At 41.9% G+C, this 15,010-nt stretch overlaps 1 protein-coding gene across 3 annotated transcripts in view; it reads right to left on the bottom strand.

Moving 5' to 3' along the window:
• Window positions 1–439: 439 nt before the first annotated feature.
• The window catches only part of LOC134206339 (DDB1- and CUL4-associated factor 10 homolog), a 124,032-nt gene continuing 109,461 nt past the window's right edge, over window positions 440–15,010 (bottom strand). For all 3 annotated transcript variants that reach the window (XM_062682042.1, XM_062682041.1, XM_062682043.1), the window contains exon 7: window positions 440–1,598. In XM_062682042.1, coding sequence (XP_062538026.1) covers window positions 828–1,598 — 771 coding nt within the window. In that variant the 3' untranslated portion in view covers window positions 440–827. The remainder of the gene's footprint in view (window positions 1,599–15,010) is intronic.

The following is a 15,010-nucleotide window of genomic DNA, read 5'->3' on the forward strand; positions in this document are numbered from 1 at the left end:
CATAAGAAATCCAAGGATAGCACCACTATGGGAACTAAAATTAATTTTTACCGCCACTAAAGGGACAGTGTACCCATAGTGGTGCAAGCAATATTTGGTAGTTGTTGATGTTAAATGACATCAATCTCATTTTTGTTAGCAACTTTATTAGTTTATCTATTGGCTAAGATATTAAAGCTGTAAATTTTCAATAGTTATCGATTTTTTAAAAATATTTTATTTTGTGGATCTACTAATACCTCCACTATTGGTAGCGTTACCCTATATCCCCTAATATTGTCAACCACGTCAGCCACGTCTAAATTATCGTTCATATTTATATATATATATATATATCGCTACCTATCACATTCATGATACATTATTAACTCAGTGGCTAGGTAAATAACTTGGAGATTTCTTTCAAATATCAAAGAAACGTAATCTGACTAAGCATGGGTATGGTATGTAACTTATCAATATGTATCTTTTTTACTTCAATTCAATCATTCATGTTTTACTCATGGTATTGGAGGTTATGGAGATCCCCAACAACGTTGTGATGGTTTAAGCTTTAAGTTTTGTAGTTTTTTCCTCTATTCTAAATGCTTACATACTGTGATTTATCTCTAGAAGGTAGGTAGGTATCAGAGGAGGAGTATCGTTTCTTGAGATTCGACTTCGAGCCCCTCTGCGTGGTTTCGGCATGTAAATCTCTCAAAACTTCTGCTCTGCTTAAGTCACGTCCCTTTTCGCATAAGTACAGCCAGGAATGGATGTATCACTTGCACTCTCTTTTACTCACATTCATCACCATTCATGCCATTTGTCACACTTCGTTCCATCACTTACAGCACCGGTTGATGCCACACGATCTTACCACGTAGGCAACCGGACACCAGTAGGGGGAACTTGGGACTAAACTTACTGCTAACCACCACATCCGAGTGGCAGTGTTTGGTTTTGATCTCGTGGAACAGTTTTGGCGAACACTGTTCACGATCCGTAATAAATGGCAACTCGTTGCAATGGTCGTTGAACGCCAACAATCGGATACCGTAGCCATGGGGTGAGCAAATGATACGCCCATCGGCCGAGAAGCTCGGTTCCTTAATGAAACCTTTTCCCTTGTTTGGCTCCTCGATGTAGTACAACATACGGTTCACGTTGACCGTTATGGTCTGCTGGAACTTCTGCTGATGCTCTGCCGGGGTCAGCGGAATCAGTCCACTGGTTATGCCGTACACATTGGCCATGTTTAGAGATCGGGTGTTCTCCACTCGGAGGTTCCTATTTCGAAGCGATACTTCGGCTGCCCAAATGTCCGAGCTTGGGGCGTGGAATTCCTGATTGTTGTTGTTGATGTTGTGAGGACCAATACGACTGGGCTGAGCAGGTTCTCCAACTGCTGCATTGACAATTGCCGCCGCCGCCACCTCGGCCGGTGATATGTGATCCTCTGGATTTTCCTCTTCGCCTTCACCTCCACCGCCACCCTCGCCCGCTGTGGAAGTGTCCTGACTTTGCTCTTCGGAGTCGGTTTTGGCGATGTCATCTTCGCTGTCGCTGTCCATGTCCTCGTCCAACGAGATTTCTTGGATGTCGTGCACGCAGCTCCACTAGAACGATAAAAATTAGATAAAACATTATGATGGCGCAAAAACTTGCAAGCAGGCAAACCTATCTGCCTGCCTATATGAACGACAGCCATAACTGAGTGGAGTATAAAATTATAGAGCGTGGTAAATGAAGCCGAAAGCTGAAGGATTACCAATCCAAAGCGAGCTCGATTCTAGGTCCGGACTAGGATGTTTTTGGGTTGAAAATAGTGTGGGAGTGTGGGCATAGTGTGGGAATGTAGAGCCATTGAAAAAGAAGACAAGTACAACTGGTCGGGGTTCTGCCAAAACGCACCAAGCGGCTTTTTGACTGACTTGTGATATTTTGTTCGTACAAGGAAAACGGGAATCATTTCATATCAATTCATTCATTCTTTTGTTGTAGAATATCCTCAGTTATGGGGTTCAACCCATAATTATGGGATATCTGATGCGATTCATGGTCAACTAAATCTGCTAAACGAGAACTTGGGTAGAAAAATGGTCATTTTTGTTGGCGCTTGGTGAGATTTGGTCGAACCCCGACCAACTACAAAGTGGAACCTCATCCCACATGGGCGGGGTCTGGAAACATCTGGTGCAGTCAGTGAAGAATGCAATCGGTGAAGAATGCACAAAATCTGCTCAACAATTAATGTTAGAGAAAAAGCAGAGGTAGCGAAATTTGACCAATACGGAATAACTCAGGTATCACACCGGTAGTGAGTTATCCGAGGTCAGTCCGCAGTCTAATGTCTGAGTTGAATGAGATTTTTGTTAACCTTTTGTTAGTGCTCTGTAGGTGGTGGTTAAAAAGGTGGTTCAGGTTTTATTATACAGCGAATTTAGTAAACTTTGGAGGATAAAATATCGAAAAAATATTCATTGGCATTTCGGATGAATTCTCGGACTTTTCCACTACATACCACTCGTTATTTTTTGCACAGTACAACGGTCAACTTGAACTGCCATTTTTTCACACCACTTCTCCACCACACCTGTTTTCCACCATATCTTAAGTTTCCCTCTGATAATTGCCTAATATTTTTCGTTGGGACGTTTTTTAGTTTTTTCAATAACGTCATTATTATTCGGTGCATACCGTTCCATTACGTCCCGTCTGTAATGGTAGCTTGTTACGTCAGGCCAAAGCAATGCCGGACAGTCGGGTGGTTGAATTGATGGCAAACATCGCTTCTGAAGATACTCCTCTTTGTATATTTGCCCCTTTATGGTCGCTCCAGTGATGAAAACTTTAGTTTTCTTTCTGCATAGCCAATGGGCAATCTTGCCTGCATAGCCATATTTGAATTTTCCTGGGGCATTAACCTTCCGTTTTGCAAGGTAAAACTTGTGTCCCGGGAATTGAAAGTCCATTTTAATATTAATTTCAGTGCCCATCAAAATACATCAATTGTATTTCGTCAGAACTTGCTCGACCAGCATTCTTGCGTGATGTTTGGCAACCAGGTTCTGTTTCAGGGTTCTGTTGGGATGCTTACTGGCATCATTCGACTTGAAACTTTCGCGCCGACAGATTATTTGAGCTGTGCTGTACGGCGCAGTGGACCTTTTCGCTAAATCACGAAGGAAATCCCAGAATTGTTCCGAACTGCTTTGCAGACTTTCACTTGTAGTTTCTGGTCGTATGTTCCATTTCTACGGTTGTTTTGTTCCACGCGATCCATCAATTGTGTCCCGATAACGCTTGATAGTTTTACAGTCAATTTTGGTAATTTATGATACTTTGAAATCATTCCTCCTGATCATGTTGGATTTCCAACGTGAGTGTGCAAAATTTGTTCCCATCTCTCGCATTCCATTTCCGATATCTTTTGATCGTGAGCATCAATACTGATGAAACTTTCAACATAAATTAAACAACCGTCCGCAACGAAATGATGTATTTTACTTCTCGGTACGGTCACCAGAGGCGCCGCAGTAATTGGAAAGAAACGGCCAAATACAAAATGGATAGCGTTAATATGGTTGAACTCGCCGAGATCTCTCCTCTAGATACAAATTTGCTTGAATTAAAAAAAAAAACAAGCGTAACAGTTATTTTTTTTAGGAATTACGCTGTCTTATGCTCTAAAGTCGAATTGATATTGTTATAATTTTTAAATATTTGACGAAGTTTTTCGGGACGTATCAAAATATAGTTTAATCATCTTTCAGGATGTATCCTCAGATTGTCTACAGCTAAAAGGTATCGCGCCGGGAGGAGTACGGGAAGGGTACAAAACAGTGATTTTCCTGCATATGTTAATTTATATCAGAAAATGAAAATTTTAGACTGCGCCTTTTTAAGAAAGTTGTGCAAGTTGCATTAGGAAGAGTCTCATTAACTTTTCAAAGGACCTAAGTAACATTTTTTCATGAATTAATTTGAGTACTGCAATCAAAAGCTTTCATGTTGTTCTGTTGATTGCGCTATTCAAATTAACTCATGAAAAAATGTTTCTTAGGTCCTTTGAAAAGTTAAGGGAGAAGTGTGCTTTGACATGATTCGTTTAGATTTTGACCACTAGGTGATGATATGCATGGAATCATCATTCTAGACTACGCAATATATTCATAATGGAATATTCTACATTGTAAATACACGGGATTCTGTTTTTACACGATTTTTTTTTTCGCTCGTAATTGTGATCGTATGACCAATTTGCCACCAAAGTCTTCCACATGTTTAAAAAAATCATAAATAATTCAAAGAAAAATCACATGGTAATTAATATGCGTTAAACATTTAAGGATGAGTGCAAAATTGAGAAAATGTAAATCGTGTAAAAACAGAATCCAGTGTATTGTTATTGCGAGAATTTGAAATTTGCAAAGAAGATGTCTTTAGCAAAGCTCGTCAGGTGAGACTTGACTTGAGACGAAACAATTAATTAGGAATTTAACAAATATACGGCGCTAGTTGAAGTATTTGGGGTAAACATGCACACCAAATTTTTTTCGCCGTAAATCAGCATTATTTTGCTGAATTTTGCCGAGCTGAATGATCAGCAATTTTTTCAGCAAGATGGACTGTCATTTCATTTGACAACTATTTACTGAATAGTCAGCAAAGTTTGCTGAAAATCCAGTCAGTTTGGCCATTGCAGGATTTGACAGCATTATGCTGATTAAATTCAGCAAAATACTTCTAATTGCTGATATTATCAGCTTTTTCAATCTACGCATTAATTATAGACAAATTGAATTTAGATTTTTTTTTATTTACTAAATAGTACATTCATTTATTTACAAAATAGAACATCATAAATAATACAATAACCCTCGTAATAAGCTTACACTTGTATCCGATTTTTTAAAAAAAAAAAGTTTGTTAAAGCCCGAAACGCTGGACCTGTCCTCTTCGATTGTATTTGGCTGAAAAATATGTATAGTTTTACATATGATTATTCGATATTTATTTTATGTAAATGTATACGATATAATTCATTAGATGGAATACTTACCGGTATCATGTTCTTTTGAGCGGAACAATGTTTAAAACACTATTGTCAGAGTTTCTGGATATGATACACTGCGCGGCGTTTGTAATGTTCCCAAATGGGTACTTGCACAAAACTTCACGCGGCGAATGACTGTCGAAAGGTACGGCCGCGCCAAACGATACACCGCAATGCTATTCACCCATAAGAATCAAGTAAACGGGGTGTAGAAAGCGCGGCGGTACCTTTCATGAAGGGTTCGCCGCGTGCAATTTTGAGAAAATCAGGCAATAATTAAAAACCACAATTCGAAAAGCACCTGCTCAAACTAAAAATGGCTGCTTTTCATTAATCTGAAGCTGTCAAGTGCTGTCAAATCGATGTGATACTGTATACGATCAGTAATCTGAAGAGGTATACTGATTTTCAGTGAAGACAAATCAAATTAGGGGAAACTGGGGTAATATACACCGCCGGGGCAAAACGACCATTTGAAAATTTTGAGGACATTTTCAGCTATTTTTCGAGCATATTTGTTACAGCGCATGTAGTTCGGATCTCGAACTACCAATCCAGCAGTAAACATTCCTGAAAATATGTCTGAAACATCGCCAAAATGCCAAAAGGTCGTTTTGCCCTGGGGTGCGTTTTACCCCAGTTTACCCTACTGACTTTCGGTAAACTCCAAAATGCTGATTGATTTTCAGTAAAATGTATTGCTGAAATGTTATTTAAGATTTTGGTGTGTGTAACCAAAGATCAGCCTGTTGGCTGTTGCAAATATGGTACATGCTCTTAGTGATACCAAGATTAGAATGCGTTCACAGAATATGTTGTTCGTCATCCGAAAAATCCCTGGAGTTTATTTATTTATCATCAGACTAAGGCCGGAGTGGCCTGTGCTGCACATAAAAGACTTCTCCATTCAGCTCGGTTTAAGGCTGCACTTCGCCAACCACGCAGTCTGCGGAGGGTCCGCAAGTCGTCCTGCACCTGATCGATCCACCTTGCCCGCTGTGCACCTCGCTTTCTTGTTCCCGTCGGATCGTTGTCGAGAATAAATTTCACCGGATTACTGCCCGATATTCTGGCTACGTGACCGGCCCACCTCAGTCGTCTAATTTGTGCGGTGTGAACGATGGATGGTTCTCCCAACAGCTGATGCAACTCGTGGTTCATTCGCCTCCTCCACGTACCGTCCGCCATCTGCACCCCACCATAGATGGTACGCAGCACCTTCCTTTCGAAAACTCCCAGTGCGCGTTGGTCCTCCACGAGCATCGTCCAGGTCTCGTGTCCGTAGAGAACTACCGGTCTTATAAGCGTTTTGTAGATAGTCAGTTTGGTACGGCGGCGAACTCTATTCGATCGGAGCGTCTTGCGGAGTCCAAAGTACGTACGATTTCCAGCCACTATGCGTCTCCGAATTTCTCTGCTGGTATCGTTATCGGCGGTCACCAGTGAGCCCAAGTACACGAATTCTTCAACCACCTCGATTTCGTCACCACCGATAGAAACTCGTGGTGGGTGGCTCACATTGACCTCTCTTGAGCCTCTTCCTATCATGTACTTCGTCTTCGACGTGTTGATGACTAGTCCAATCCGTTTAGCTTCGCTTTTCAGTCTGATGTAGGCTTCCTCCATCCTCTCAAAGTTACGTGCCATGATATCAATGTCGTCGGCGAAGCCAAATAACTGGACGGACTTCGTGAAGATCGTACCACTCGTGTCAATCCCTGCCCTTCGTATTACTCCTCCAAAGCGATGTTGAATAGCAGACACGAAAGACCATCACCTTGCCGTAACCCTCTACGGGTTTCGAAGGGACTCGAGAATGCCCCTGAAACTCGAACTACGCACATCACCCGATCCATCGTCGCCTTGATCAACCGTATCAGTTTATCCGGAAATCCGTTTTCGTGCATTAGCTGCCATAGCTGGTCCCGATCGATTGTATCATATGCGGCTTTGAAGTCGATAAATAGATGATGTGTGGGCACGTTGTATTCGCGGCATTTCTGCAATACCTGACGTATGGCGAACACCTGGTCTGTGGTAGAGCGTTCACCCATAAATCCCGCCTGGTACTGCCCCACGAACTCTCTTGCAATTGGTGTTAGTCGACGGCATAAAATTTGAGAGAGTACCTTGTAGGCGGCGTTCAGCAATGTGATTGCGCGGTAGTTGCTACAATCCAGCTTATTGCCCTTTTGTAGATGGGACACACGACACCTTCCATCCACTCCTGCGGCAGAACCTCATCCTCCCAAACCTTGGTAATCACCCAGTGCAGCGCTCTAGCCAGTGCTTCACCACCGTGTTTAAACAGCTCTCCTGGTAGTTGGTCAACTCCAGGGGCTTTGTTGTTTTTCAGCCGGCCGATCTCCTCCTGGATTTCCTGGAGATTCGGAGCCGGAAGTCGCATGTCCTGCGCGCGTGCTCCTAGGTTCATTACCATACCGCCACCGTTGTCTGCCATATCGCCATTCAGGTGCTCTTCGTAGTGCTGCCGCCACCTTTGGATCACCTCACGCTCGTTCGTAAGAAGGTTCCCGTTTATGTCCTTACACATATCGGGCTGTGGCACATGGCCCTTACGTGAACGGTTCAACTTCTCATAAAACTTTCGTGCGTTATTAGCGCGGTACAGTTCCTCCGTCTCTTCACGGTCTCGATCTTCCTGCTGGCGCTTTTCCTCCGGAAAATCGAGTTTTGTCTGTTCCGCGCCCGTTTGTATCGTGCCTCGTTCGCCCTCGTGCGGTGTTGCAGCAATCTCGCCCATGCTGCATTCTTCTCCTCAACTAACTGCTCACATTCGCCGTCATACCAGTCGTTCCTCTGATCCGGAGCCACCGTGCCTAGTGCAGCGGTTGCGGTGCTTCCAATGGCGGATCGAATATCTCTCCAGCCATCTTCAAGAGATGCTGCGCCTAGCTGCTCTTCCGTTGGGAGTGCCACTTCCAGCTGCTGCGCGTAGTCTTGGGCTAGTCTACCGTCTTGTAGCCGCCCAATGTTTAGCCGCGGCGGACGACTCCGACGCGTGTTGATCACCGTCGAGAGTTTTGAGCGCAGACATACTGCGACGAGGTAGTGGTCGGATTCAATATTCGCACTGCGGTAAGTGCGTACGTTCGTGATGTCGGAGAATTTACCGTCGATTAGAACGTGGTCGATTTGGTTTTCCGTTACTTGATTAGGTGATTTCCATGTGGCCTTGTGGATATTCTTACGGGGGAAGAAAGTGCTTCGGACTACCATTCCGCGGGAGGCTGCAAAGTTTATGCATCGTTGGCCGTTGTCGTTCGATACGGTATGCAGACTATCCGGTCCGATGACCGGTCTATACATTTCCTCCTTCCTACCTGAGCGTTCATGTCACCGATAACGATTTTGACGTCCCGCAGTGGGCATCCATCGTATGTCTGCTCCAGCTGCGCATAGAACGCTTCTTTCTCGTCGTCGGATCTCCCTTCGTGTGGGCATTGCACGTTGATGATGCTATAGTTGAAGAAACGGCCTTTTATCCTCAGCTTGCACATCCTTGCGTTGATTGACTGCCACCCAATCACGCGTTGGCGCATCTTTCCCAGCACTATGAAGCCGGTTCCCAGCTCGTTGGTGGTGCCACAGCTTTGGTAGAAGGTAGCCGCTCGATGCCCGCTTTTCCACACTTTCCGTCCTGTCCAGCAGATTTCCTGCAGCGCTACGACATCGAAGTTGCGGGGATGTAATTCATCGTAGATTATCCTGTCGCAACCTGCGAAGCCAAGCGACTTGCAGTTCCATGTTCCAAGCTTCCAATCGTGATCCTTTATTCGTCGCCCTGGGTCGTTGCCGATTGTATCGAGTCGTATTATCTTCTATGTTGTTCGTAATGGTTGTTTTTAAAGGCGGCTTATTGGGCCTGCGCAAACCTCCTGTCTCGTCGGAGGGCCGTCGTGTCAGGGCTGTTTAGCGTCCCACCTAACACCAGGACTTGGGCTTGTGCGCTTTGAGCGGCACACGGTCGCTTTGGCGGAGCCTACTTGCGGATTCATGCAGCTTTTTATAGAGGTTTAACAGGGCCCACTGTCAAACCCCACCACATCCTAGGTAGGCGCCACAACTCGCAGATGGCCTGGGGAGGGATCGTCAAGCCCTTGGACATAGTCCCTGCTGCCCCCAGTCCCTGGAGTTGAAACCTTGCTATTTACACGCGTAACCAAAGATCAGTCACCATGTTTAAGATATGGTACATGTTCTAAGTAGAAAGAAAAAAAAGACAGGAACACCGTTTCCGACCAGAAGTCGTACAAACTGAACATTTAACACTTAGTATGAGACAACGGACAGGACACATACAATACACCCAGTGGTCCAGTGGAGAATTTTTCGATCACGAAAAGTTTCCTCCTTACCGGGAGGGATCTTAGTTAGACTCGAATATTTCCATAAAAGCAAAACCATGATAGCTTAAAACCGAGATTTGCTGTAGAGATAATGCAAAATAACGGGATGAGAAGTTAGCAACAAAATAGTGTTATTTTTTGTTGCTGACATTTTTTTCGGATCTTTGTCATTATTATCTCCGACAAAAACAAAGCCTTGTCATTATTTCTCTTTTGTCGCTTGTACTGTTTCGCATGCGCACCCAAGAAAAATTGATTCCTTGCTGACGTATTATAGCCGCAATGAAATATAAGATTATTGCATCACAGGAATATTCAGAAGACTTAATTTAATTGAATTCATTTTTATTTTTCACCTACAAACAGAATTTGCGACCATGATTAGTTATGCCGAGAAATACAGCACTTCAAGGATGATTTTTCATAACGACGTATGTAACAATTATGAGGATTCGAGAAATCCTTTGCAGAACTTTTCCTTGAAAAACTTTTTCTAAATCTGTTTTAAAACTAAATCTTTTTTCAATACTTTTTTTCCGTTGGCATGCATCATTACATGACACGTAATAAGCGTGCTCCACATCAAAGCTCAGTTCATTCAAATTCACTGTGAAAACGATAAAATTATTGTATTAAAACCCCTTTGGTTTACTTTTGTTACATACGTCGTTATGAAAAATTATGCTTGACTTGTTTGGTGGTTTCCATGCATATCGGTCCCGCTCAGTGCCTGATTTCGTGGATGACTACTGCGATTGACATATATCTCTCCATGCTTTATCTATGGAAGTGAACCATCCACGTGGTTGAAGGGATTGTGTCGCTTAGAACGAGTATTGGAACAGGCTTTTGGAAGATCTTCTTCTTCTTCTTATTGGCATTACATCCCCACACTGGGACAGAGCCGCCTCGCAGCTTAGTGTTCATTAAGCACTTCCACAGTTATTAACCCTTAAAGGCGCAAGGCGATTTTTTAGAAATCGTCGGAAATATTTTTAACGTAAATAACCATTGAAATTATTAACATTGAACGTATTTTCGGTTTGTTGTTTTAAAACAACATTGCGCATTTAAGGGTTAACTGCGAGGTTTCTAAGCCATGTTACCATTTTTGCATTCGTATATCATGAGGCTAGCACGATGATACTTTTATGCCCAGGGAAGTCGAGACAATTTTCAATCCGAGAATTGCCTAGACCGGCACCGGGAATCGAACCCAGCCACCCTCAGCATGGTCTTGCTTTGTAGCCGCGCGTCTTACCGCTTTTGGAAGATCTAAACAGGAAATACTATTTCCATGAGTGTTGCTCCATAAAATAACAGAATCACCGCGAGACAATTATGGGTAAAAATTAAGCAATGGGACAAATAGACTTGATGATGTTTTCAATGATTTTCTGAACAAAATTCACCATCTGTTAGAGTTTTCTAAAAATATACATCAAAATAGACTACTCTATGTTGAAAAGCCAACATCCACAAAAACTAACATGGTACAAATATGCGTAGAATCGCAGGATACTACCGTGAATCTCATATTTGTCCCATCTTGGCTGGGTATCCTATTCATATGGTACAAATATGCGAATCACGTCAGTATACAAGTGCGAAAAAACAGAATCGGATGGGCAGGCCCCATAGATAAGTGATGATTCTCGTCTTGTTCTCGCTCATTTTGTGTTGAAGACCGCACAGATTTTTTTTTTGTTCTTATATTTATTAATTTGATAGGCACTTTGTGTTTTTCACCGCTACTGTGCCGTGGTCTACTGTGGTATTCTGTTGCACAGAATCTACACAGAATCTATTTTTACACCCAAAAAAATCTGAACGTTGTTTCCACCTGAAATTCACGTAACTTTTACCTGATTTTTCAATAGAATTCACATTCTACCTGAAAATCAAGTGAGTTCTACCTGAGTTTTGGATAGAATTTCTGAAGAACTTTCTGAAGCATTTGCAGTTACGTGTACACGTAAAATGTACCTGAAAATTTAGGTGGAATCAACGTTTGGATTATTTGGAGTGAGATATCCATATTTCGTTATTGTTGTCGGTGCCAGTTCATCTCATCATGAGTCCATTGTGTCCGTTTGTCCATGTCGTCTATTCAGTGATCGTTGCATTATTCGGTTGCCATTTATCCGGGTAACGTTGAAGGAATGCCTCCGAGAAGAACAAGTTGTCAGTCGTCATCAGGCAGCCCTGACGGTAAGGCGCGTACCCCAGAACGCCACCATATGGGCTGCGAATCCGGCGACTGACGAGGGTTTGGTGGAGGGGCTGGGAATCAAACCCATGACCATTCGCTTATAAGGCGAACGTTCAGCCTACTACGCTACGGGACCCCTAGACACCGCACAGATGTGTAGAACAAGTTGAAATGCATCATCAGAACCAGTGCACCCCGCGTTTGGAGCTTTTTCAAAGAAATTCGTCATGAGCAGGGAATCAATTTTTCTTGGATGCGCACGCGAAACAAGCGACAAAAGAGAACCAACGACAAAGCTTTGACAAAGATCCGAAAAATTTTGTCAGCAACAAAAAAGAAAACAATTTTGTAGCTTACTTTTCATACCGTTATTTTGAATTATCTCTACATCAAATTTCTGGTTTATGCTGTCATAGTTTCTGCTTTCATGGACATATTAGAGAATCTAACTATGATTACAAAATTAGCTTCGTATTTTCTGAAAAATCAGAGCATGCAACGCAAATGATTTTTGTCATATTGTGTTTGGGTTCTAATAAAGGCTTGTTGCGAAGTGCGTTTATCAGTAACAAACTCTGTTGACGATAAAGGGTATATTGTTAGGCGTTGCTCGAATATTAATTCCCTGACATGAGATATTAGCGAATAAAGGTTGCATGAAGGCGAAGTCAAAGAATGATATTTGAAAAAAAAAATCGCAGAAGTTTTCAAAAACTCTTTTCAAAAATTCTAGAAGCAATTTAATTAAAAACGGTTAGCAGTACGGGGTTCTACTGCATAATAAACGCAATTTTTCGATTTAAAATTTCATTTTGTAATACCACACTTGATACCCAGTATAATAAAGGTCGAATCCCGTACTGCTTTCTGTTTTAATTAAATTGCTTCTAGAATTTTTGAGAAGAGTTTTAAAAAACTTCCCTGTGATTTTTTTTCAAATATCATCCTTCGACTTTTTCTTCTTCAAGCAACCTTTAAACACCAAAAGCCCCCAGAATCAGTTCTATATCATGACAGCTTGTGAAAAAAGTCTCTCACGCCCATGGTATGGTTTAGTGATACAAGGATTAGTATGCGTTCACAATATATGTCTTGGCTGTCCAAGAAATCCCAGGAGTTGAGGATTTTTGGTCTATATACGTAACCAAAGATCAGCCAGCCTGTTTCAAATATGGTATATGTTCCTAGGAATACCAAGATAAGAATACGTTCACATTATATTTTATTGATCATCCAAAAAATCCTTGCAAAAAGGTAACAAAAGATTGGTCAGGGGATGGTGCCACCCGGAGTAGTTATTATTCATTATGTCTGTCGGAAACTTGATTTATGCATATACACAACATGTGATAGATTTAGTTCGAAAGATGTGTTGGAGGGTAACCACTTCCTTCCCAGCACCAGGCACGTAGCCGAACTCTCGCAGTCTATTTTCAGAACTAACCTAGTGCGGAAATTTTGGTTTTGGTAGCATAGTAGGGAAAGCACTAGTCTAGCGTACTGATTTCGTGGGATCAAGCACCACCGAAGGAAGTCGGAACTCTCCTAATACCAGGGGCGTCTCGTGAACTTTTGGTACACCTGTTCTACCAGCCTGCTAAAAAAATATGCATCAAGCTGAGTGGTTTCGAATGAAAGTTGTGTATTTAATCTAATATTACAACCTTTTCTTGTACAACGTAACCAAACATTAGAAAAAAAAAACAATTTAAATAGAAAGGATTTACAAAACAATAAACAGCTTATTAATCTCTTTTGTTCCAAAAATGTTTTGAATTAAGATGCACTTTAAATTTAAAACTCTCCTGAGTTGTCCGAAATCTAGCTTGGTAACAGTTGATGATAACTGGATATTGCTCAGAATAGAGATCTTTCAAATCGGCTTTTTCCATTATTCGGGTGCACAGGCCTCTAGCTAGCAAACTTATTTTGTTGTTATGAAAGAAATGTAATTAACTATTATTAGTATCATCATTTGATGCGTCTCCAGTCCACTGAAATGTTTTCGAGTTATTTAGTTTTTCAAATTTTGTAAAAATTATGCCTTTTTCTCTAAGTTGATTGATTTTGATTATTTAGGGAAAAAAACATTGAATAATTCAATTTTATAATATTTTATAATAATCAAATTTTGATGTCTCTTTCGAAAACCCAAACATTAATTTAATATTGTTCTTGATGCTGAGTTGTTTATGATGCATAGGAGAAGGGGGCAATGTGCTCTAGCTAAGCAAACACTGCTTCATTGTCTTATTTGTAACGCTATTCATGGGTATTTTTACATTATGCATCAGTTAAACAAGATAGCTCGTTGATGCCATTCAAAAATTGTCAAAAATCTCAATCATATTGATAATATTCGCACTTTTCAAAAAAGTGGTGATATTCTGTTGCCGGAAAACTCATGAGGCAAAACGCCTTTTAGCTGGCAGCTCCTAGGGAACAAAGCACCACGCGTCAGCGAATCAGCATTCCGGTATGGATAGTGCGTGGAGACGTACATTGTAGGTTAGTGCCACTAGGGCGTTTTGCCTTGATAAAATGTTAGATGATTCTTAATTTTCAGTTTTTCCGTCCTTCCCATACACTATTTTGAAACTTTTTTCGTCTAACCTACATAATTTTAAATCTAGTTTAGTTACGGACATCTTAATGACGGTAAATATCGGTAAATATGGGGAAACCACAAAAGGCGTTTTGCCTCGGGGGGCGCAGGCTTGCCAAAAACTCCTCGCCGAGTAGAAAATGAGCAAGAGCAAGAGTTTTTTTGAGGAGCAGAAATAAGCATCAAAACTCACAACATTGTGCATCATTAAACCCGAGCTTGTGCGTCGCAAAACAAGAGCGAGTCTATCTGTTCATCTTTTTCTTGTGGTGCGTCACTCACTTACACTCACACTCAAAACAGCCTCCAAGATTTTTTCACATACAAAGCGTCGCTCCGGAGGCTCAATGAATGCTCTTTCGCCCGACGCCTCACTCACATGTGTTTTTATTTTGCTTTTCCTCACTCTGCGTTTTTGTACCTCTGCTTTTTTACGCTTCCACTCAATTGTGAGGATGCGAAGGCAGCATTTTGCTGATGATGATTTTATTTGACTCTAGCGAGGGTGAGGAGTTTTGTCAAGCCTGGGGGCGTTTTGGGGCCTCTTTCCTAAGCATCAGGAGAAAAAAGAAAAAACAAACCGTTCCCAATCATCGAAGTATGAACAAAAGCGTGCGCGGTGCGCCTTTCGGCAAAGCACAGCCCAACACTCCAACCGAGTCAAACCGAAGGTACGTCGCGTCGTTGATTGTTCTCGTAGCGCGTCGAACGGGTTGGACTCCTGCGCAACATAGCAGAACTTGCATCCAAACGTGCCTGCTTCGCATTCGAAAGAGATGATGTGA

This window comes from Armigeres subalbatus, chromosome 1 (assembly GCF_024139115.2).
Source record: "Armigeres subalbatus isolate Guangzhou_Male chromosome 1, GZ_Asu_2, whole genome shotgun sequence".
Classification (NCBI taxonomy): Eukaryota; Metazoa; Arthropoda; class Insecta; order Diptera; family Culicidae; genus Armigeres; species Armigeres subalbatus.